The sequence below is a fragment of the Parasteatoda tepidariorum genome, chromosome 6 (genome assembly GCF_982258835.1).
Source record: "Parasteatoda tepidariorum strain Cologne lab strain chromosome 6, Ptep-v5.0, whole genome shotgun sequence".
Lineage (NCBI taxonomy): Eukaryota > Metazoa > Arthropoda > Arachnida > Araneae > Theridiidae > Parasteatoda > Parasteatoda tepidariorum.
Genome location: NC_141760.1, coordinates 29148492 through 29174943, shown reverse-complemented (window position 1 = coordinate 29174943; position 26452 = coordinate 29148492). Strand labels below are relative to the sequence as shown.

General features: G+C 29.4%; 1 protein-coding gene across 2 annotated transcripts; it reads left to right on the top strand.

The window, feature by feature from the left end:
- Positions 1-205: 205 nt before the first annotated feature.
- Positions 206-26452, top strand: LOC107443197 (uncharacterized). 2 transcript variants are annotated; one of them, XM_087166616.1, is made up of 7 exons: positions 206-299; positions 17966-18106; positions 19552-19888; positions 21105-21230; positions 21311-22057; positions 24291-24461; positions 25808-26452. In XM_087166616.1, the coding sequence occupies exons 2-7, from the start codon at positions 18002-18004 to the stop codon at positions 26308-26310; spliced, it is 1989 nt and encodes a 662-aa protein (XP_087022742.1). In that variant the 5' UTR covers positions 206-299; positions 17966-18001; the 3' UTR covers positions 26311-26452. The 2 variants fall into 2 exon arrangements, with proteins under 2 accessions (XP_087022742.1, XP_087022741.1); XM_087166615.1 differs by lacking the exon at positions 206-299 and adding an exon at positions 14662-14773.

Genomic DNA, 26452 nt, shown 5'->3' with positions numbered 1-26452 from the left:
GTATGAATATTCAAATGACGAAAGAGACAGGCTAATATTTACTATTTAATTTTGTTCAAATTGAAAAATTATACTGTCCGTATGTAAGTTTGCTTATAGCTCACAAAATCTAACTTCGATATTTAATTTTTCACTCTGAGAGAAATGAAGTGAAAGGCATTAAAAGCATACAAAGATACTTATTTTGTTTACACATTTTTTATAGACTCAAAATGAAGCAGACGACAATTTTCAAATGGACTTATTTCATTCTTCTGATTAGAATTACGAGAATTTCCCTTTAACAACTCCTGACTAAGGTAACGTCTTTTATAAAGAATACTTTGTGCATTTCTAAAATCCTGGAAGTGAAAACTAATATTTTTTACTTAAAAAATAAATAGCTTACACATTTGAAAATGTGTATTCTTTTTAAATACACATTTTTTTCTTCACTTCTTACTAAAATATTTGTGCTTAAAATAACTAAATTATTAAAATATTGTACAGAAATAATATTTTTATTCAATAATTCTCGTATATATTGTACTATTTTGTTTTGGAGATGAGTAAAAATCTATTAACACAAAAGTTCATGTATATTGGTATATTAAGTATCTATTACCAACGTATCTGTAATTACAATTGATTAAGATCAATAATAATAAGGTGATAATTTTACGGCTCTCCGAAATGAAGTAGTTCCTTAGTCGGAAAACTATACCATTATTCTAATACTATTTGCACTCGAGACAAAACAGAGGTCAATTCCATGTATGAAGAGCTTGGGTCAATATGGTTGTTAGCCACACTTTTCCTAAGGTGATATTTTAACTTCAAACTTTTCTATGGCAATGTTTCCGTAAAGGTACTGTAAAAACTTCCCAAATTTCCGCTAAATATTAACACAATGCATGAAAAAAAATTTATTACCTATAAGAAAATCGGGGAGTTTTCATTAAAAACCGTCTCTTAAATGTTTGAAATTCGCGTTTATGGAAGTACAAAATCGAAGGATGGATGGAAGGAAGGAAGGAAGGATATATATATATATATATATATATATATATATATATATATATATATATATATATATATATATATATATATATATATATATATATATATATATATATATATATATATATATATATATATATATATATATATATATATATATATATATATATATATATATATATAGTTAATTTGCTTTGATAACCGAGTTAACTATGTTTTCCCTTTGACTCCATGTTTTATAAAAAAGAGAGAAGCATGCTTCTCTTCATCCTTTAAATGGAAATAATTTGATGCAGTTATTTTATTTTGATAACTGAATGGAATGTAAAATGTGATTAAACATGTTTCTCCACTAAGCTCGCTTAAAAAAAATTGATGGCTATTTTAGACTAAAAATTGAGCATAAAAGTATAAAATCAAAAGATTTTTTCCTCATATAATGTAATCATATTGCTTTGATATTTGTGTTAGCTGCATAATATCACTAAGCATGTTTTTCTCTTAATGCATAACTCTTAATTCACATCTCTTAACTCATATATGTGGTTAGATTAAGATACTTAATTAAAATTATTATGCTATGATAACTGAATTGATTACGAAATGTCTCTAAACATGTTCCTCTCCTAAGCTTAAAAAAATTGGTGTCAAAAGATTATTTCCCCAATTTAATTTAAATAATTTGCTTTGATAACGGAGTTAACTATAAATGCCATAAACATGTTTGTCTTCTTAGATTATGCTTCGCGAAAAGAAGCAGACATGTTTCCCCACAAATCAATAAAATTTTATTTTGTTTTGATAACTGAATCGACTGCAAAATGACACTAAATTTGTTTATGATTTTACTTCATGTTTAATTAAATCGAAGTAATTTGATATTTAATTTTGGTATCTGAATTAAATGCGAAATGTTTCTATTAAAATTGGTAGGCTATTTTACATTTTTACTACAGCATAGAAATATAAAATCAAAAGATTTTTCCTTATATAATATATAAATATAATACTTTGATTTGACATTGGGGTTAGCTTAACTTGTCACTAAACATGTTTTTCCCTTTACTTTATCTCTTATCTCATAAATATTTCTGAAAAAAGGGAAGTATGTGGAGAACATTCTCCGAAAATCGAAACATTTTAATATATAGTTATTTTTTTAGTAACTGAACTGACGGCAAAACGCTGTTAAACATTAATTTTACAGCAACATTAGAACATAAAAATATATAATCAAAAAATTTTTTTCGTATTTAATTTAATTAATTTGCTTTCATAAAGGAGTTGGCTACAAAATGTCATTAAACATGTTACTCCAAATACTTAATGTTTTGTGAAAAACATGTTTCCCCACAAATCAAGATAATTAAATAAAATTATTTTGCTATTATAACTGAATTGATTGCAAAATGTCACTAAACATGTTTCTCTACTAGTAAGCTCGTTTAAATAAAATTGGTATACTATTTTACATTAACAAAGCATAGCATGAAAACAAAACAAAAATTTCCCTTATATAATATTGTTAATTGCTTTGATATCGGAGTTAACTGCAAAAAGTCATTAAACATGCTTTTTCTCTTACTTCATGTCTCTTACCTCATATATGTTTCGTAAAAAAGAGGAAACATATTTATCTACATTCTCCAAAAATTGAAATAATTTGATATAGTTATTTTGTTTCGATAACTGAACTGACTGTGAATCATTTCTAAACCTGTTTTTCCGCTAAACTCAATGGGAAAAAAACAGATAAAAAGACCAGTAATTTATTTCACTAGAAAAAAATATGAAATCAAAATATTTTTTACTTATTTAATTTAATTAATTTGTTTTAATAACGAAGATAACTACAAAAGGCCATTAAACACGTTTCTCTGCTTACTTTATGTTGCACAAAAAGAAACAGACACGTTTCACCCCAAATCAAAATAATTAATTAAGAAAATTTTTTATGGTAACTGAATTGACTGCAAAATGTCACTCAACGTGTTTCTAAACTAAGCTCTTTAACAATAGATAAATAACTTAATAGACTTAAGGTATCAAAAAGAGGGGAAAAAATTGATACTTATTTTCAAAGCTGAACCATAAAAATATAAAATTAAGTCAATATTTAATTACTTCGCCTTGCTAACTGAGTTGAATGCAATTTAATTATTACATCCCATAATCATATTTTATCTCCAAATAACTTATTTCCCCCTCACATCAAGAAGTTACTCTAATCAATATGGTATACGTCATCCACTTTTCCCAAGAACTTGATACCTTACAACCAATCTTTCTTCGATGGTTAGGAAGTTCCAAAGACAAGAGACTTAACAAAGATTAACATCCTGGGTAAGACGGTTACGTCCAATAGGATTTCCCTTCGGCCACTTTATCATGGGCTGGGGATAATCCCTTGGGAAAATCAGCCACGGAAAAGGTCTTGGACCAAACAAAGTTATCCCCATAAAGGCGGTATAATTTGATAACATATTGAGTCAATTACGTCTTTCGGCTGTGTCTTGGGTGTCCTTTCTATCAAAAGTGGCGAGGAATTTGTTTTCTTATTTTTTTGCTACATTTCGAAGTTAAGTTACTTTTCGATGATCTTGATGGATGATTCGATTTGGGGCAAAAAGTTAAGCAAATTATAGAATATTTGGGAGTGAAAAAAAAGTTCTGATATTCTATATTTATTGAGTTTTGGGGTTAAATGCAAGGTATTAATTGGGAATAGGTTACAAAATTAGGAAAATTTTGATTGTGTGTTTTATTTCATAAGACAAATCTCAGGGGAAATTTTATTCCTAAGGAAAATATATTAGATGACTGCAAAAGTTCTATCCCGTTTAGATGCACAGAAAAATTTATTAAAAAAATTCTAAAAATCTCATATATCACCTGTAAAGTTCAAATGGAACCTACTGCTATATATACTAAAAAGAACTATGGAAAGACCTATAATGACTATAACCTAACATTGGGAATAATTAATTTATTGCGCATAATGTAAGAATGAAAAAATATATATATTCATGATATATAGCAATTAGTTCATGATTATAATTAAAAAAAATGGAAAATGCTATTAATCATTGATTAAGTGAAAAAAAGGGAAAAAATATTCTTTATTTTATAAATGCATTGTTTTTAAATTATTCTAATTTATCTATTAAATTAAATTTAAGTGGCACGACAAGCCTTAGAGAGCCACTACTGTGCCCATCCCAGTTTTCTTGACCTTGGACTTTGGGGTGCAGGAGCAGATGATGCAGTTGGATGGTCAGTCGAGCGTGGAACCCCCAATGTTTAGTCTCCAAGCATGCTTGGTACTCATTTTATCAAACCATTGAGGGAATGAAAAGCTCAGTCAACATTGCCCGGTCTGAGGATAGAACCCCGAACCTGCTTCACGGGAGCGCGAACTGTTACACTCAGCTAGCAGACTAGCACTTCATTGAATATTTTTAATTTTAAAACTTTAAGAACAAACGGAACTTGAATCCTAGGAATTCTGTAAATTACAAAAATTAAATTTTGCATTAATCGGAAATCGTAGATAATAACTTCTTAGAATTGCAACAAATGTTTATTAGCCGCAACTCTTCTAGTTTCTAGGGAACTATAGTTACTATATCTACAGTGCTTAGAAAGTTACGACACACGGATGACAGTCATTGATTGTTATCCGTATGCTGAGAGCTAGAATTTACCGAACAGAAACAAAAAATTTCTTGACAACTTAATACAGACAATATTGACAAGCTATCTGTTGTAGTTTTTCAAATATTTTGAAGTATTTCCTTATGTTTCTATGATATATTTTTGAAGCAAAAAGCCTGTTTCATAGACATGAAATAGCGAGTATTCCATATCCCTTAATCCTAATTACTTTTGGTACTCAAAGGTTTTTTCATAAGCATTGGATATTTAATGCGTAGAATTTAAGATAGACTGTTATAAACTTTCTCGTGTAATGCCTAAATACAATATTTCAATATTAATCGAACATTTGGCGCGCATTTTCAAATCAAATGAAATTGATTTATTGAGAAATTGAAATTTTTGCTAAAAGATAGGGATTTGCGAATTATGCTCACTGCGACAAATAGTATGAAAGAATCTTAAATAGCATTAACTTTTAGAAAGTTGTAAATATGCAAAAAAATTTTAAAAAAGTTTTAAAACCTGCAGTTAGGTTAAAAATTAAACAGAACGACCGTTTTGGTTCGAAATCTCCTTAATTTAGAAATATGCGCGAAATATTGAATGTTGTAGAGAGAAATATTTCGAAGCAAAAATCATAATTCTTCTTTCTAATCGAATGTTAGGTAATACAATCTTCTTTCTAAAGACTCGATAATTTGATTCTTCATGGTACTAATCCTATTTTAAAAATGTGTTGACCAAAGATAATTCACAAGTATTAAATTACGGGATTCGTTTAATCCCTATTGATTGTAAGTCAGGACTGTTAAGTTGTAAAACTTCAAATAATAGAATTACTTGTACATTATATATTTCCTGTCTCAAGTTTGAAATCATTTTTCGATTGTGAAAATTAATTATATTATAATAGAAAGTATTGATTATATATAGTGTATAGTATTCTACAGTATAGTATTTTATAGGGTAAAGTTTCTTTTTTATGGCATGAAATAATCATTTTATAGTTCGAAATATTATTTTTATAATAGTGCAAGATGTCCACAATATGGTATTTTATATTCTAAAGCATTCATATTCTAGAAAAATTTAAAGTAACTGATATAGGTGATAATATTTTTTATTATATCCAATATTTTGTAAATGTTAGAATACCAGTTATTAATTTTCATGTAAAATATTTAATCACGGAGAAATATTTTTTTTCCTGTGAGAAATATTTCCATTCCTGCAATTTTTTTTAAGTAAATAAGGTTATACGTTTAAATGAAAAGATTTAACACCTTTTATATAAAAAAAAATATTTAAACTCAAATGAAATTTTTTCTTAAAATTTGATTATGTTTATAGTTTTAAAATGGCCAGCAAATGTTACAGAAAAATATTAACTAAAACCGGTCAGTAAATGTTACATGTTATTTTTCATAAGTGGCAGTCATACTTGCTTAATATAGTTACTAAATATGAAAAACATCAACTAAAAACGCTAAAAGCCACTAATAAATAAAATTTTACAAAAAATTTTTAAATATAGACGGTTGATGAAATATTATATTATAAAAAATAACTGTAAACGGTTGGTAAATGTTATGTAAAAATATCACTTAAAGATGTTTGATAATTATTACATGAAACCATTAGATTAAAAAATATTTTCCTCACAACAACTTTAACCAATTAAAGAGAATATTAATCACCATGAAATAAAAATATCTAAATATATTTCAAAAAATAATTGTGTTTGAAAATTCCGCAGTGATAAAAAGAATTCTATAATTTTAAAGCTATTACATTAAACTGCATAAGGAAAATGCATTAAAATCAACATAATAATGTAAAAAGCGTGTAATTAAATTCATTTGAATCTCTATAATTAACGAAATAGTCTGAATTAAAACCATAAAAAGTAAATAAATGGCTTAGACATTCAAATAAACATTTCTTTTATAGCTGAAGCATTCTAACACCCCCATAAACTAGTTCCGCATATTATACTTGCAATAAAAAGCCCATTTTTATACGCAGCAACTTATGTAAAAGAGCCATTCAATATTGCGCGCTGAATTCATGAAATTGCTCGTAATTTATTCTACTTCCATTGAAAGAAATCGGCTTGAGATAGCGATTTCTTCCTTTTTATAATGATAAAAAGTGCTTCATTTTCACCAAATATAAGTAGAATAAATGTTTACTACATCTTCTTTAAATAAATAGCTGGGCGGTATGATTTGTGATTTGTAAAAAATGCCGTTTTAAAGCATTCTGGGGGTAAAGCAGAAAATAAAGAATTCTTCTCTCTTTATTCAGTGAGAACTGTAAGTAAGAAAGAAAGAAAAAAAAACTAAAGCAGAAAAATTTTTGAAAAGAAAATCTGGTCATAACTTTTGATAATGAAAATAGAAGAATAAGTTTTGGACTGTAAAATGTAACTTCCGATGCTGCCATTTTCAATTTCTACTTCACTTTTGTAAAATAATCTCTAGTGTATAAAAATACGGCTTTTCGAGAACTAAACGTAAACGCTGGTTCTCTATGTTGGCGACTTAAGCTGAATGTTGGCTCCATAAATGAATTATGTAACAACATTTATTAAGAATCGCAACGAAATGTTCGATTTCTGGGATTTAAAAATGTGTGACATAATAAGAATTAAAAGAGAAGTAATTTAACTCGTTAACGTGACTTATATATAATTACATCAGTTCAGATACAAAATAAAAAATAGTTTTAACCCTCTTGATTTAAGTTTTATATTTTTTAAAAAATATCAATATAGATGATAACATGTTACGAGCTACATCTAATTATCTTTCATTCACTCACTTTCTCTTTTGTTTATTTATTTATTTCTTGTTACTTTTGATTTGAGCTCAAGCGCATACTTATAGAATAAAGATCTCGAGAGAGAGAGATGAAGAAATTTTTCTAAATCAATGGATAAAAAGTCATTCTTTAAAAGGTGAAATTTTTTTAAAAAAAAGCAATAACAAACTAAAAATTTTGAAAAAGAAATTTTGCTACGTTCATGAATAAAAATCAACATGTCAAATTTTAATTTTGTAGTTGCATTTCTGTGGGCTACAAAATGGCCCACGTGGTATTTTTTGCTTCCAATTAAAGAGTTAAAAATGGTGAACAAACTATTGAATGTTAAAAAAAATTTTGAGAGAAAAAAATATATGCAAAGTTTAACACCCAAAGCAGAAGTAGCAGCACTGGATTCTACGATTTTCTATATCGAGAAAAAAAAAAGCTCTTACGATTTTTTATATCGAGAAAAAAAATAATTATAGAGATAATTATTCATGTTCATCAGGAGTTAAGAAGTTGTGATAAATCTTCATGCTGTTTCCAATCTTATGATAGTCTGGAAAACTGAGCATAAACTTTTGTCCTGGTCGTCTTTTAGATAATATAAATTATAGTTTAATACTTTCTTGAGTAGATTTACATATAGATTTACTAAGTCAACTGTTACTATGAAAGTTGCTTGATATAACCAATAAATTAAAGAAAAAAAACAAGAGAGAACTAAACGAACAATAAAGGGAAGCGAATCAATTATTAAGCCCATGTTACAATTATTATTAATAAATTTATAAATTATAATTAATAAATTAACAAATTAGGATTTATAAAATAGCAAATAAGCTAAAGAGAGAATCAGTAAATCAATGTATTATTGAATCGGGCCAAGTTAGTGGAATTGGGCCAAGTCAAGTTGCTAATAAGAAGCGATTGAATTTGTAAATAAATAATTAGAAGTTTACTAGACAGTAATTTGTAATATGGCATCCATGTATATAGTATGGCTAAATTTACTTTTCATAGAATGTATTTATTCTCATTAATAGTATGGCTAAAATTTCTTCTTGAAAAATAGCTTCTATTGAAAATAAAGCAGCAAAAAAAATTTTTTATGGTATAAAATGTCCTGATTTTAATTTTATCTCTTTATATGAGGAGCGATTGCGGTTTCTACAAGCATGGAAAAAATGCAACTCTAATTTTAATTCCTCTTTCAAATTAAGTATTATTCCCCGTTACTAAGTTATGGTGTTTTCGCAGATTCTACTTAATTATAGAAGCGGCGATGAATAGCAGACCCAATTCAGAGTTTATGACTATCAACGTTCAACTCCATAGCCTTATAATTTTGAACCCAACCCAAAAGGCAAAGGAACTCGTAGATCAAGCATTAGGACAAACTAGCCTTCGTGGAGGACTTTTTGTTGGAACTAATCCACATTTGCGTTACATAGAGAAGAAAATCGCGAAAACCTCCCATGGTTACTCTGACAGCAAGGGGATTTTAACCCATGAACCATCTATCACTGAGAATATTTTAAGCCAGCATTTTGTTCAGTGCGAACCCGGAGCAAAATTCGTATCAACCAGCCACCGTAGGGATTTGAAACTGGGTCACCTCATTGGGAGGCAAACGCCCTATCTTCTTAACCACAGTGGCTTTCTCCAATTCCTAAGATCGTCAGGCTAAGCCAACGTAACCCAAAGTGTAGGTTGATAACTATTTAACTCCTAATGCCGAAAGTTAATGCAGAGAGGACCTCCAAAGTGTATACCAATTTGAGTAATTTGACATAAAATATATATGTATTTATTTTTTACGAATCGAGCATAAAAATGCTCAATTCGTAATAGCTTTAATGTGCATTTTATTTAATTTTATCACCATCATTAAACTTTTGATCAAATTTGTTGCTATGAATGTTCAACCAGCAAATTAGAAATTTTGAATCCAAGTTACAAGACACAGGAACTCCTAACTTAAGCTTTGGAACAAACTTCACAGAAAAAGATTTTTTGATAAAAAAAATAACTCGCATTAGCGTTACATTTTAAGAAAAATCTCCTAAAACTTCCTAGGAGTAACCCGAAGATAAAAATAGCAGTTAAACACTAGGTATATTTTAAGTCAGCCAGTGTTGGTATACGAATTGACCGGCCATAGCTGGTAGACGACGACCTTAGGTCATATTTCAATGAGATGCTCTAATCTCTGACCCACAGCGGCTCTAATATGCTTTATCTATCCTTATTAAGCTTCTGTTTGATGTATTAAGTAGTTTTAAAGTGTCATATACTTTTACACAGTTTTTTCGTTTAAACATAATCTGCCCTCTTTTAAATGCAAAAATAGCTTTTGTTGATGGCATCGTAAAACAACCCGTTTCCTGCCATCATAAAACAAAGTCCAAACTTGGGCTGAGAAGTCGGTAGTTGAAAAGTTCGACTCCAAAATCTGTTTTTTCATGAAAACCTAACTCCGTCTCTGCCTTGTACTAAACTTTCGCAAAACTACTCCGTTTTCAATTTATACTCAAAGATTGTATATTTTCAACCTTGGTTAAATTTCTATAACTATTACAAGAGAGTCGTGATTGCTCAGGGGATAGAATGTTCACCTTCCAATGAGATAAACCGGATTCCAATCCTAGCGATGACTAGCACCGATCACAGTGCTGACGTAAAAGCCTCAGAGAGACGGATCATGGGCTAGAGTTCCCTTTCCATCAGGCTAACTGTGGGAGATTTTCATAGTTTTCCCCACCTTGTAACGCGAATGTGGGTTAGTTCCATCAAAAAAGTTTTCCACAAAAGCGAGTTTCTCCCAATACTTGATCCAGGAGTTCCCTTGTCTACTGGAATGGGTTCAAAATTACAAGACTTCTCAGTTGAACATAAGTTGTCGTAAACATAAAAGTTGAGTCTGCTGCTCAACGATGGTTATATATAAAAAAAACTATTACGGAAAAAAATAGTAGATTCAATTACTATACCAATCAGTCCAAATCTCTTTAATCCGTTATATCAGTAATTATTTTTTCATTCCGAGTGCATTATAATAACCATTTCTAATAATATATTCATGAAATCTTTGCCGCAATTGAAATAAAAAAAGAATACTTATTAGAGGTCATAAAATAATATTTAAACTAGGAAGAAGAAAAAAACAAAATACTCTGTAGAAATTTAACGAATTACTTATGAAAAAAGAAAGTTTAAAATCATCAAAACCTGTTTGTTTGCTAGAAGAAAAAGATAGGTTTATTATGCGATTATTAGAAGCATTTCCAAGGATGATCACACATTCAAGCTAGTTTTTTTAATTTTAATTCCGATTTCACCACTAGCAATTCCCCGAAAGCATTTTAATTTCTTTCTCCCCTAAATACTATTTTTATGTGTATACTTTTCTTACTTTATTTTCTAAAAGGATTCTACAAAAATGTATTGAGAGTAGTGATTACAGAACACCCTAAATTTTTATCAAATGAAATCAAACATTCCCTTTGAAAGAGTTTTTTTTAATAAAATCAAATCCTTTATAGAGTTTTTTTAATTATTATTATCTTTTATTAGCATACATTTTATTTTCTCAACTGAAATAGAAGACTTGTGTTAATACCGATGCATAATACAAACATCAACATTCTATAGCAGAATTGTTTTATAATTTTTGTTTTGGCGATAGTTGGGAATTGTCGCCAAAATTTGCGACAACCATTCGAAGCGGGGCCCAGCTATTAGTCTCAGTTGACAAGCAGAGAAAAGAGAGAGCGAGTATTAAAGTGGAAGCGTCGGCGAGAACGGGCGAACAGGGACTAAGGTTTTATAATGAGTCTTATCGAAAACAACAAAATGTATAGATACTGGCATAGAAAATGGGGGGAAGGAAAAAATAGGGGGCTGGTCTAGAAATCCCCCTTTTTCGATTGGTTGCCTTAGAATCGCATCGTGAAGAGGCAATTTTCCATCATCCACCAACGACGGTATAAAACGGAGAAAAATGAGCCGGAACTAAGTCCGGAGTTGAGAATTCCGGAAAAGAGAATTCACGAAAGGGGCCATTATTTGCCTAAAAATTGCCCTTTTTCTCCCCTTGAAAGGCAGTTTACGTAAATTAGAAATAATATCTGATGAAAGGAAATAGGGTGTTTTGTAGTAATAAAGAAATCGCGAAGATTCAGAAATTGCTAATATTTACGGTATTATGATGTTTATGGTTTTATTATTTCTATGCATATCACTTAATTTTGGAAAACTATTTGTTAAGTATTTGTGAAGATTAATTAAATACGTATCAGTTACCATAATTTTAAAGCAAAATAGCTTATAGGATTTCCTCTCGTTTACTTTTAGTAAAAATATAACAATACTTACTTTAGGCGTACTGTACAATTAGCGTACACAGTACTTTAAGCGTACAAAGTATTACGTAGCAAACAAATGCAATTTTTGTAATAAAAAAACCATTCTCATGCGCACGTTTTAAATCATTCATTATTTATTGAGTTATATGTCTTAACTTGAAGTCGAGCAACAAAGTTCAAATCTTAATTGTTTTATTATTGTTTATCACTCATAATCATTTCATTTGTTTTTACAACACGTACTAATTGACTAACGGCGCATTCTCAAAATCCTAAAAAAAAAAAATGAGGTCAGTTCCAATAGAGTATAAACCATTTTTGCTTCGCAGAAACCTTTTTAGTCTTTCTAAAACAGAAAACAATCAGAAATATATTTGATTCCCAAAAATAGAATATTTTTAAAAATAGAATATTTCTAAAAATAGAATGCACTGTTAGAATTGTTATTCTAAAATTACGGTAAAATAACCAACAGCAGTCTGCCCATCCATAGAGCCGCTAAGTTTATAGTTCGAAATATTTCTTTACCTTTTCGGGTTTGAAACCGTTTGCAAATGGTAAAGTTAAAAAAAACCGTGATTACAAAACTATATGGTTTTGCAACTATTTACAAATAGCATGGTTTCAAGACCGTCAAAATTAAATTTGACTGGACATTGCAGTTAGGTTATGTTAGACTTCTCGTTAAGTAATGTTTGTTTGAGTTAGGTAGTGGTTAAGTCGTATTTTGTCCAGTAAACAATGGAATGCGGCTCAGTTAGTTTATCTAGTGGTGCGCTCTATCTCCAGCGATGGGAAATTCTAGACTTTTGTGTTAAAGAGCTCCATAGTGCTGCGATCTCTGAGTGATGAGGGTTTTTTGTTCCAATATTTCAGGGTCACTAATTGAGGAGTGCAGGACGCTTGAAGTTCCTCATGAAATGAAGAATTGGGGAAGTATTATAGTGCCATCGCTGATAATCGATCCACAGTTCAGCCGGTTGCTATGCAAAGAGCAGCAGCTTCTTAAGGCATTCACATGACACTTATTACTTTAAGATTATTGGGCATCCGTTGTTATGTTAGGCATTCGACGATGAAAAATACAAATATGAATTCGTAATCTCTATCATATAGCTTAGCTTCCAGCTCTCGAAATACGCTAGTTAGATTTTCATTGGTTGTGGGCCTAATTGGCGCGGAAAAAAATTCAGGTTGTTTATCCGTATCAGATGAAAACAGTCAATAAACGATTTTTCTCTGTTTTAACTGTTTCAATACCACCTTTTTTATGTTTATTTGACTTCTTTGGTTGAATATGGTAAGATAACACTTAAAGGAATTGTTCTTTAATAATTTTTTCCGTAAAATTTCAAACAGTTTAAAAATAGAATGTTTTAATCTTCCCTAAACAGAATTAAATTTAAAACAGAGCAATTTTATTAGATTTAAAATTATTAATTATAATAATATTAGTTAATTTTATTGAAATAGAAATAATTTTATTAAATTTCATGATGCTATCTTGAAGAAAAAAAAGGCATCATGTAATAAATAAACATTTTTGTTTTATTTCAGAAAAACGTTTAACGTTTCAGAAAATAAAATAAAAAAATTTTAATTAAAAAAATTTTTCGCTTTTTTTGAGAAACTTTATTGATAATTTTTATGTTTTTGATATCAAAACAGAAACGTTTTTGGAATTTATAAAAATACTTTAAGCGTCTAAAAACGAAACTAAAAGGCATTTTGTGACTTTTTCGAAACCATTTGTTTCATGTTAATAGAACCTATGTTGTAAAAGTCACAATTAATAAATGGAATTTAATAAAAAATGTTAGCACTGGCTGGTAAAAGTTGATTTCTAACTGTTATAATATTTTTAAAAGAATGAATAATAATTTTTAACAGTTTTTGACATTTTAAGAACGATTAACTTCTAAATTGAACTGGAAACCATTGAAAAAGTACTCTTTCTAGAATGCAATTTTCTAATTGAGTACACATAAACCTGTACAGCCTATGTGAAGTTGTATTCTATCAATAATCAGATAATTTTGGATTTCCAACAAAACAATGATAAAGTAAATTTTTTATTGCATTTTTAATAAAGAATCTGCAATGCAATATGGCTCATTACGTATAAGTAAAATTACAAAATGAAAGGAAAAGCAATATTAATTGATATTATTGAAAATATTAAATTTAAAAAAAAAGTAGCAACCAAAACCAATATATATGTTTTTAATTAAAATTGTTTAGATTTTTATTCCGGAAGAACTTAGTATATGTTCCCTCCCGAAGTAAGCTTTTTATTTCTCGATATACAGTTGGCCAATAAAACGGCTTCATTTTTCAAGTTCCGATTCAACATTGCTAGGCCGAGATAGATTTCAAATGTTTTGTTTGCTTTATGACGATTATTTTACGGAATAAAACTTTCCAAAAAGGAATTCTTTTTTTATATACCCGAAACGCTGGAAAATAAACTGGTATTGATGATTGTGGTCATAAAAATCCATTTATAAACTTGACAGGTGTTTTAGTTTCTTCCAAGAGCATTTTGGCAAACATGAAAATCCCAGAATTCTAAACGAATAACTATCCAATCTTTTAGTTATTTGAAGAGTAATGTTCATTTTAATAAATTTTATCAGTGGCATGGAACAAACTATTCCATTTTTGGATCACTAACTAATCAACTTCATAGAATTAGAATTTTGAACCCAACCAAAAGATAAGGAAACTCCTGGTTCAAGCATTGAGGAACTTTTTGGTGGAACTGACCCGCATTTGCTTTACATGGAGTAGAAAACCACTAAAATTATCCACCGTAACCACGAAAACCCATATTTTATGACAGCTCTATGTTCGCCGCTAGCTATCATCACCATCGTTAGAATTTGAACCAGTGTCATCTGATTAGGAAGTGCGCTGTCTGTCCCTGAGCCACCGTATAAAAAGTGATGTTTATTCTTGATATCTTGTACTTTCGATAAAACTGTAGAAGGCAAAAAGTATGATACATTATTTAATCGATTTCTTTTTTTAATAAATCGTCAAAACTTTTTCTGATGGTTTGATTGTTTAGCTCAAAACTTTTAAAGATCTCCAACTTTTCAAAAGGAATGTATTTTAAATATTATTTTAAATTAAATTGGATTTTGATCATACTTTAAATTTAGTATTTAATTAAAGTATTTTGTTTTTTAAACGGAAAAAAGCAGCACGTATACTTTTGATAATAATTATAATTTTACTACTTTAATTTTGAATATTTCACGAAACATAATTTCAAAGCACAACATCGCCTTTGTTTACATCGGTCTTAGAGATGGGTGATGATTCGTGATCAAATCCTCATTTTGAAACTGAATCATATTGTTTTCAAAGTGACTCAAATCACCTAATAAATGGTTCGAATTACCGTTTTAAAATTGATTGAAAACAAAGAAGCAATGATTCGATACATCATTTCGAAATTGATTTGAATCACCTAATTCTACTTTTATAAGATTTAGCCATTTTTCTTATGTTTTGAATCAGTCGATTCATTAATTCAAGTCTCAATATTTTATTGAATATTCAAATTGTAATAATTTCCAACTGTTTCCGTTTAGTTTTATTATTATTATTTTTTTAACTTAATGCTATGCAACTTAAAATTAAAAACTTCTGAAAACTATGTTGCTTTTTTTTAAATCTCAATTTCTTAGCAGCGTTTGGAACAAATTTTACTAAAGTCTCGTGTGAAAAAACATCATAAAAACAAATTTTCCTATTTATTTCAATTTATTTTTTTTATTTATTTACTTATTTTTGTAAATAAATATTTTCCGCTCAACGTTCTCAACTAAATCCACATCCGAAAGCAAAATTATATCACCAGCATTTTCGTATTTATTCAAGTACAATCAAACACAATAATTTATCACAAATAAAAAGTATTTAATCATAGGAACTAATCAGATAATTTAATGCATATTGATTAGAATCAGTGATTTAATTCGCCTAAGTAAATTGAATTGATTTTTTAGACATGAATAACTTCAATGATTTGTTTTGCTCAAATCTAGCATGTTTACTTTCAGAATATGTAAAGCATTATACTCAAGTAAGCTGGAATAGTTAAATTCATATGTAAAAAAACTGACGGTCCTATTAATATTTTATCCATAATTTTCCACCAACTAAATCTTAACCAGAATCTATTTTGATATGTATGTGTTAAGAATAATACGAATAAACAATATACGCAATCGAGGTGTGAGGGATTAGGAATAACTGATGTATTATGTGTATGTAATTAGGATTAAATGATAAATGCAAATGAAAACTTTAAGGATAGTCTATACATACAGATCAAAAGATTGCTAATGAACAGACAATGCCAGACTGGGTAAATTTTGATAAAATTATCCTACTGTATAATAATGACGTTTCTGGTAAAAAAAATCATAATGCTGGTTATTGAAATAAAAATATACAATATTTAAACTACTTAGTTACTTTTACTACTTAGTTAAGTATGTTAACTGCTTACCGGAAATTCTGAATTTCAAAATTATAGTTTTTATTTAGAGCATTCAGTAAAAAATGCAACAATAAATAAATTCAAGGTATCCAACTAGTTTCAAAATTTTTTTTTCACTATTAATATGAAATTTTACGAAACTAGTTTATTTGTTTTAATATTTGCAATAACTCAAAAAACTAGCAAAAAATTGTTTGTTTTTTTATTTATCATTGAAAAATTGGTTATTTAAAAATTATTTAAAGTAACATGAGATATCGTGTTTAAACTGGTGTAAAATGTAAAAGAATCTGATTTTGAGATAAACGCATTTAAGGACTTAAAATCATTAGTCTATCCAGTGTTATCATCTTGCTCAAAGACTGCTATTACTTTGTAGTGCAAACAAAATTAAAATATTTTGAGAAAAACTAAGAGTACATGGACCAATTTATAAAAAAACTCATTTTCGAAAATTTTGCTCAAATTCATCTTTTGCACAATACCTTAAATGGTTCAATGGTCTTCATGCTATGCTCTAAGCAGGGTATCATAATAAAATAATCAAATTTACCAAATTTTAATAAATATTATGAAACATTAGTTTACTGTTAATTTTACCAAAATCATTATAAAAGGTAAAACTTACCCAGCTTTTTGGTTTTCCCTTAGAACCAGAAACACGATAAATTTTATCATATTCTGGTATTTTTTACCATACTTTTTTATTCAGTGTAAAGAAAAATATTTGCCCCACCTCTATTATAAAATACTTGTTGAAAAAATATTGCCTGCACGAAACGAGATTAACCCATTAGTTAATGCGTCACACTAATGGTGCTTAAAAACCCTTGAGCTTTCCAAATACCTTCGGTATTTGTGAATTTTTGATCTGATTTTTAAACAAATCTACGTTTGAAAAATCACTAATATTTCCTTCAAATTTATGAACCTAATTAAACTGAACTCAGTGGCGCGACAGCCCATAGAGGACCAAAGCCTACTGTACCCATCTCAGTTTTCTTGACCTTGGGCTCTGGGTTGTAGGAGCAGATGTTTCGGTTGGGTGATTAGCCGAACGCTGAACTCTCAGTATTTAGTCCACAAGCATGCTTGGTACTCATTTTATCCACCCACTAAAGAGATGAAACCTTGCCTGGCCCGAGGATTGAACCCAGGACCAAGAGCAAGAAGTGCTATTACTCAACCACCGGGCGTTAATAATCTAATTAATAAGCGAAAAATTTCAGGATTTGTGGGTAGTCGGAGGTGATTTGGAAACAAATGTTCCAAATCATAAATTAATATTTTTAATTCAAAAATGTTTTTTAATATTTTTTCTTATGTTGAAATATATTCTTATAAGAAGTTATTCTTATATTTTTTCAACAATTTCCAAGAGATGTGTTTCTGATGTTCACATTTTATTTAAAATAGCAATGTAAATTAGACTCAACAATGTTTTTACTTTTTTTCTTATTTATCATTATTAAATGTTTGTTATGCGTCCTACAATGCAACAATGATATCATATCTCAAAATTTTTCTTTCATGACGAACGTACATTTCAAACTTAATTTTATAAATAGTTAATATAGCTGTAATTTATTTATAAAAAACTAATCAAGTTAAAAATTATTAGTCTTTTCAGAATAATCTTTGGTATTTACCTTCTGAAATGAACAGAGCCAAGATTTTAATAAAAGATCCTAATACCGAGGATCACCTTATCTCAGTTACCAGGAATGAGGATCCCAAGACATTTTCGGAATTCGTTGATCAGGTAATAGTTTACAGGATTCTGTTACTTTCATCGTAGTTCGATTCTGACTATGAAACGATTCCTTTATATGGCACAATGAGTTTGTATATATATTTTTTGTAAATTATTCAACTTAAAACTTGATAAGCTTTACTATTGTTAAACACAAGCATTCACCTCTGTATTCATTTGTTATGTTACAAATATGATAAGATCAATTAATTGCGCATATTGTAAGATTAATTAAATTTGCATATGGTTCAGATATGGTGAGATTAGATAAATTTAACATAACTTACTGTTCTAGTATGTGTTTTTTTTGTTCCAGAAGTGTTGCTATATATCTAAAATCAAACAGACGTTCAACCGAAAATGTAAAAGCGAATTTGAACATAAAATTAATTGAAGTAAAAACAGAAAATTAGGAAACGATTTCAATAAGGCCACAACGATTCCATAACTTACTGTTCTAGTATGTGTTTTTTCTCCGAGAAGTGTTGCGATATATCTGATATCAAACAGAAGTTAAACCGAAAATTTAAAAGCGAATTTAAACATAAAATTAATTGAAATAAAGACAGAAAATTAAAAAACGATTCCAATAAGGCCACAACGATTCCATAACTTAGTGTTCTAGTATGTGTTTTTTGTTCGAGAAGTGTTGCGATATGTCTGATATCAAACAGAAGTTAAACCGAAAATTTAAAAGTGAATTTAAACATAAAATTAATTGAAGTAAAAACAGAAAATTAGAAAACGATTCCAATAAAGCCCCAACGATTCCATAACTTACTGTTCTAGTACGTGTTTTTTGTTCGAGAAGTGTTGCGATATGTCTGATATCAAACAGAAGTTAAATCGAAAATTTAAAAGAGAATTTAAACATGAAATTAATTGAAGTAAAAACAGAAAATTATAAAACGATTCCAATAAGGCCACAACGATTCCGTAACTTACTGTTCTAGTATGTGTTTTTTGTTCGAGAAGTGTTGCGATTTATCTGATATCAAACATAAGTTAAACCGAAAATTTAAAAGCGAATTTAAACCTAAAATTAATTGAATTAAAAACAGAAAATTAGAAAAACATTCCAATCATGCACTAATTTTGAATCACGTGTTCAAAAAGTATAATTTTTATATATTTTTTCGTCCAGTTTATTGTTTTAAACAAAATAAAATGAACTAAAGCACTTTTTGGGTAACAAATTATTTTACAATCAATAAAAGCACTTTTATTACATCATGTTTGGTAGGAATTATTGTATAAATTGAGCTTTTAAATTGTTGATGTTTGAATAAATAAAATGAACTTTTCAAAGTTAATATCTGATATTATTCCAGAGATTTTAAATATCGTCCATTGTGTTCTCTTGCAGTGAAAAATAATTTGGATACCGTCTACGAAGTTTTGAAACTACGCTTAAAAGCTTCATTTCTCTTCCTAAAATATGTTTAAATTTATAGGTAATATCAAACGCACCAGTAAACCTCCAGAAGAAAAAAGGGTCGACGATCTACACACGTGAATCTGATCCTATATCAGTGCTGCATAATCATGGTCTTCTAAACATAGACAAAGCTTCAAATACAAAGAAATGTTCAGGATCTGAAATCGATGTAACATTTTACACAGAAGAAACTCGCCTAGGTGACCTTGTTAAACTTTTTTCCTCAACACATAAGTTTCGAAACGGGAAGTTGGTTTATGCGACAACGCAGGAAGTTGCACCTCAAGTGGCAGAGGAAGTTGAAAAGTTCAACAAGCGGTGGCAACTAGAATGTTCCCCTGAAATGATAAAAGGTAATATTCCTGTGAGTGCCATACTCAACATTTTCTGCATTTTTTACGTCAATCTTAGTTTATAACACCGTTTGATTTCGTTACCTCTAGTATCCTAAGCTATTCGAGTTGACGCAGCATGGTCATTTTAAACACAATTCAATGCAACTAAAAACTTTATAACTGCAACTGAATGGGTAATTGGAAATACACAATGTTACAAAACTGGTCCGATGCAGGAGGGGTGGATATATATATATATATATATATATATATATATATATATATATAAACTAGCTTAATATATAAAATCTAATGATCAGATTTTCACGTTCTAGGACTTAATCTTAATGGTTCAAAAGGGTGATATCTGATATGCTAATTAATTTGTGCAGACGATATTTTAAATTACGAAATTATACACAAAAACGTACTTTCTCTGAATAAACACAACTTTTTTTTCGACGGAATTGGATTTTTTATAGTCAAAATATAGGGGTAGCCGCGCAATCTAGGTAATATGGTCAAAATAATTTGGTCAGGTGAGCAGAAGTTGCATAAGACGATGCATCACTTAATGAATATACCTTTAGGATAATTGAAATTTTGCTTGATAGAAATTGGTCGAACAGTTTCTGAACAACAAAACTTGAAAAACACTCTTCTTTTTAAATTATCAAAACGAAACAACTATTCTACAGATTCTGTTTAAATGTTAGATTCTGTTACTAAATATTACCCATTTTATTATATCAAAAATGTATTGATGTTCCTAAATATTCAAAACTGTTTCGTTCATTTTTAAACCAATAGATATAGATAAATTTTGCGAAGAATTTTCATTGGAAAAACGAATTTTGTAATTGTATGCAAACATCTTTTGATTTCAGTTTATGACATACGGTGAAATATTTAAAAATTAAATTTACCGTTTAGGGGCATATGCTTCTGATAATAGAATGCAATAGACCTCAACGCCATTTTGGGGATAAATCCGAATCTGTGGATTTAAATTAGGGGAACATAATTTTGAAGTTTTACCACTTAAACAATTTAAATTGAATATAAAAACCAATCATTATATCCAAAGTGTTGTATATGTCCTTAAACAATTGAATATGAATATATGGAATTCGAGTGCTTAAATCAAACGCTGTTCAGATAGTTACGTTTCTTATTTTAAAATCTCATCATTGTGCGATTTTTATGCGATTTACATGCGATATTTATTTTTCAGATAAAGAAGAAGTAGAAGTAAAGCCTCCGTCTTACATCTCACATGTTTCAAAGAAAAAATCACTTATGGACATGCTGTCAGATTTGGACAGAGAACAAACACTTAAACGTTATGGAAAGACTTTAAGTAAGCAATTTTTAATTTTGATAAAATTTTACTAACATATTAAAGATTAACACGTTTCTTAAGTCTTTTACATTTTCTAGAGAAGGATAAGATATTGTTACATCGAGAGCCGCTGATCAAACCAGGATGTTACTGTGAAAAGAAAGAAACTACGTACGATAATGATTTGAGAAACCAACGAATAGAAAAATATTTTGAAGAGTCGCGTGATTTCAAAAGTGATCGCTATGTAAAAGAGGAGGCTAGCATTAAAGACCATTGGCAGCATGAAGTACAAGATGTTCCAGAGCAAAAACCAGTCGGTAAGAAAATATATCACGCTGCTTGGCGACAAAGATCTCCACAAAAATCGCCTTCCAAAACAGTTCGGTTCACAATGGAGCAATCATTAAAGGATGCCACAAATTTAAAAGTCTTACAATCACCGAGAGAGCATAAGTCCATAAGAACTGACCAACTTCAAGCCAGTAGAAAGTATTCGCGGTCGACAATTAAAGAACTATGCCTGCAGGATGAATCATCTGAATCGTCTGATTACCCGCGTATATATCAACGGCATGCTGTGGCTTGTGAAAACGAATGGCCTGAAAGACTGAAAGGGCAGAAGTGCCGCTATCCCTACAATGTACGTGATAAAGAACTAAATCGGCAATCAAAATTTCATCACTCCCATTTAGAGACAAATGAAGAAGGTGCTAGGTATACTGAAACTCTCGAATCTCATGCTGAAAGTCACAAGCCTCGCCATGAAACTCATAAACCACATTCAGATAGAACTAAAAGAGTGTCACCAGTCCCTCGTGTATTTAGCCATTGTTGTGCCGAAGGTAAGGTATTGTTTATTCAAATGATGATAATGTATATTCTGTGCAATATAATGTAGCCCAAAATATATCAGCTCCATAGAAATAAAGCTGAACAACATAAATAAAGCACAAAAGCAGACAGTTTCGGTTCTACGAAACACAGTCTGTGTTTTGGTGTTGAGGAAGGTTTTTGCTTATAGAACCGAAATTATAGTAAATCTGTTTTTGGGCCATAATTTGTGCTTACTTTTTAGTTTAACTGTTTTTTTCACTGTTTGTTATTTAGATTAAGGAAGGGTCAACTTTGTACAGTGCGTGAATAAAGTGAACATCGAAATGATGAATTTATGAAAAAAAATTTTGGTGACATTATCTGTGCTTTTTTCACATTGTTTTAGCTTTTTTCATTGCTTCTCATATTATTTACTCTCTTATTACATTACTTCATAACAATCTTACTTTTCTAGTTATGATTCGTCAGATTAGTAGGAATTTTTCCCCCTAACTTATCATGATTTGTTTTCCGGCTTTTTCTGTTGCGACTTCCAGTATGTATGTTTTTTTTTTATCTAATTTTTAATAGGATTTTAAACAAATAAATTGAGGTTGGTGATTATCGACTACAAATACATATTTATCAGTGTATCAGTGACTTGTATCTCAATTGATGATCGCAAGTTAACCAAATCTTAATTATAAACAAAATTATTTTAAGTCCAACGTTTTTAAAAAGAGACTACGATATCTTAGCTTGACTTTTGACTACCCTTCGTTCAAATCGTTAATAACTGGCACACCATACTGTTCCTTTCTGCTAGCTAAATAAACCCATTCAAGAAAAATTATAATCTTTAGCAAGTGGCACACCATACTGTTCTTTTCTGCTAGCTAAATAAACCCTTTCAAGAAAAATTCAAATCTTTACCATCTGGCACACCTTACTGTTCGTTTCTGTTAGCTAGATCAACCCATTCTGGAATGATTTTACTTTGAAAAAGAGTGATACACTGAGCATTATATTTTCACTTTGAGAAAGCATTATATTTTTCAGCATTATATTTTCACCTTGAGAAAGCATTATATTTTTCAGCATTATATTTTCACCTTGAGAAAGCATTATATTTTCACCTTGAGAAAGCATTATATTTTTCAGCATTATATTTTCACCTTGAGAAAGCATTATATTTTCACCTTGAGAAAGCATAATATTTTTCAGCATTATATTTTCACCTTGAGAAAGCATAATATTTTTCAGCATTATATTTTCACCTTGAGAAAGCATTATATTTTTCAGCATTATATTTTCACCTTGAGAAAGCATTATATCTTTCACCATTATATTTTCACCTTGAGAAAGCATTATATCTTTCACCATTATATTTTCACCTTGAGAAAGCATTATATTTTTCAGCATTATATTTTCGCCTTGAGAAAGCATTATGTTTTTCAGCATTATATTTTCACCTCAAGAAAGCATTATATTTTTCAGCATTTTATTTTCAACTTGAGTAATACTTCAGTATTATATTTCACCTTTTTTAGGGGGAAAATATTATATCTATATTGTATCTTCACCTCATAATTTTATGTTGTATCATTTTAAGTAGCATTATAAGTTTAATGAAGATGAACTGCTTATACTTTGCGGTGTTTCACACTACAAAGTAAACAGTACATCGTCACTTTTGCTAATTGCAAAAGGAAATTTTACAAGAAAATTTCAGATATTTAGCGATATATATAGACTATAGAAATAGCGGATGATCATAGAAAAATATGCGTTAGGTAAGTTATTAGATATATTTAAAAAATGAGAGTACACTAACAGGTCTTTTACCTATCATTAAAATAAACGTCGATTAAGTGATGAAACAGGTATTACATAAGTGATGAGTAGTATCATATTTATTGCACGCAACCCATATTTAGTATATACTTCCTTAAGTGGTTTACATGCTCTAAATATTCATTTTTTTAAATCACTAAATATAGATATATTTTTAAGAATAGATTGAGAGATTAACCAGTTTCTATTCCGTGTAAAAGGAACTACTATCAGTACATAAATTACAGATAGATTTTTCTCAGAAACGATCCAAAAAAAATAGGTGAACCTCTGTCAATAAATGAAACAAAACATTTCGTCGTAGCAAATTGTTAAATTTTCTACCAAATAATTACCACAAGTCTCTATTTTTAGTCATACAGATATGCAAATTAAATCGTAATATTAATTAAGCTACCTCTGTTTCAGGTGACATTTTTCTTGGCGACAATGAAGTATATTCAAGTGATTCAAATACTAGTATCTGCACCATATATTATGACTGTGAGAGTGAATACACCAAGAGGACTTCGCCTACTTTTAGAATAAATTCCGATTTTGAAAATCAAACGCACTGTTATCACGAGAAAAGAAAATCAGGTGATTAAGTTTTTTTCGTTTTAAAAATTATTTGAATAGTAGTCCAATCGTACTTATTAGAACAGTGAGTTATACTCACTTTCGCATTCGTAAAGTCATTTCAATCCTACAATATAAAATTAATCCAAACTCAGTCCGAAAATTATATTAGTAAGTCAGAAAGTATCATTTAAAGATAAATTATAGGAAACTTAGTCATTGCTTTGGTTGTTTCCATAGAGAAATATATTTAATTTTATTATTTTATTACCGTCGTTGAACAGCCGACCCAATTTTGTGTTTACGACTACTAATGTTCAACTCAGTAGCTTTGTAATTTTGAACCCAATCCAGAAAACAAAGGAACTTCTGGATCAGTACCCCCAGAGGTATTGATTTGGTATGGGAACTTGGAGGACTTTGTGACCCCGAAAGATTTAACATGCATCAGTCACCATTTAATATGCGGGTATTCTTCGTCCGGCTGGATTCAAACTCCCGTTCTCACTAACACGAGTCCAACGCCTTACCAAACAGGCTCTTTGAAGAAGCTGCGCGTTAATGAAGACAAAAGTAAATTATGATTTATTTTAAATATTTCCATTTCTTACTATTTTTCTTGTTCTCAAGTTTATTGCAATGCTGAATAAATTACATATTAATATGGATGACATGCATTAATCTCTTTAAATTCAAGGAGAAAGAAAACTAGGAAAAGTTTTATTATTTTAAATTTTTTCTTTTCTTTCCTTGAGTGAAACAGGTGATAAACAGGTTTTTTTTTGATGAAATAAACAGGAGTAAATAAAAAGGTTAAAAACGCTTTTACGAATAGTAAAACTAAAATTTAAGATAAAATATTTGGAATTGAGAAGAAAATCTTATGTTCATACATAAATGCTCAATATGAAAAAAAAAATACTCACACAAATTCACGCAGTCTGATTTTTATTCACTACCTTCTATTGAAATTATATGAAAAACTCAACTTTAGAACCATAAACCTCAATGCGGTATTATTAATTCACACAACAAATACAATCGTAAAGAAGTAAAAAAAAAAAATTGATACAGACACTAAATTATAAACCATTGCAAACCCTTCAAATCTATACTGTCAACTAATCATTTCCTTTTTATATTAAAAGAGGGCACAGGGGACCACTATGGTGAGAAAATTTTTAAATAAAGTCACGTAATGCCTGAAGTATTATCGTTTATAATTGTTTTTTAATCTATTTTAAGATTGATAAATTATAGTTTTCGTTGAGGAAAAACAATTTATCTCTTAAAAAATCTAATTATTGCATTCTATATATGTGAGTGAGTTAACTATTAAGCATTATATCTTAATTTATTCTTTTTAGGTGAAAGAAAGAAAATCACAGAGCGACAGGAATCTTTGCCAAATGTTGGTCTTTTTCATAATTTTAACAAATCTAAAAGCAAAAAATCTCAAAGAAAAAACCTAAACTGCTCAGAAATCGACGAAGTCTTGAGGCATTGCCATCATACTAAGAAATGCAGGGACAAAAAGTACCATCCAAAATCACAGCCAAAACACAATGAATATCCAGCCAAAGTAGATATGGAATGCTTTGCAGAATGCCACCAACGCAACAAAGAACGTCATCGAGTTGCTGTTACTCGTGGATCTATTCAAAATGTAAATTCGTACATGTCTCCAGAAGACGAATTACAATCTATGTTCATCATGAAGAACATGGTGAATAACGATGCTTTACGAGAATTCCAAAGGAGATACGGAAAATGCCTTTGCTTCAGGGATGATATAAAGCCAATACCATCATATCCTAGAGAACATTTCATAAAGCAAATAGAGAAATCTTATAGTCATAAGCATATGTAAAGCCGGATATTGTCAAAACAAGAAATTGGGCTAAATATCTCATAACAATAATCACTAATTACAATTAAAATTTTTAAATAATTAGGAGCATTTAAAGTTATTTATAAATTAATCTGTAGTGATTTAAAATAAACTGCTTAAT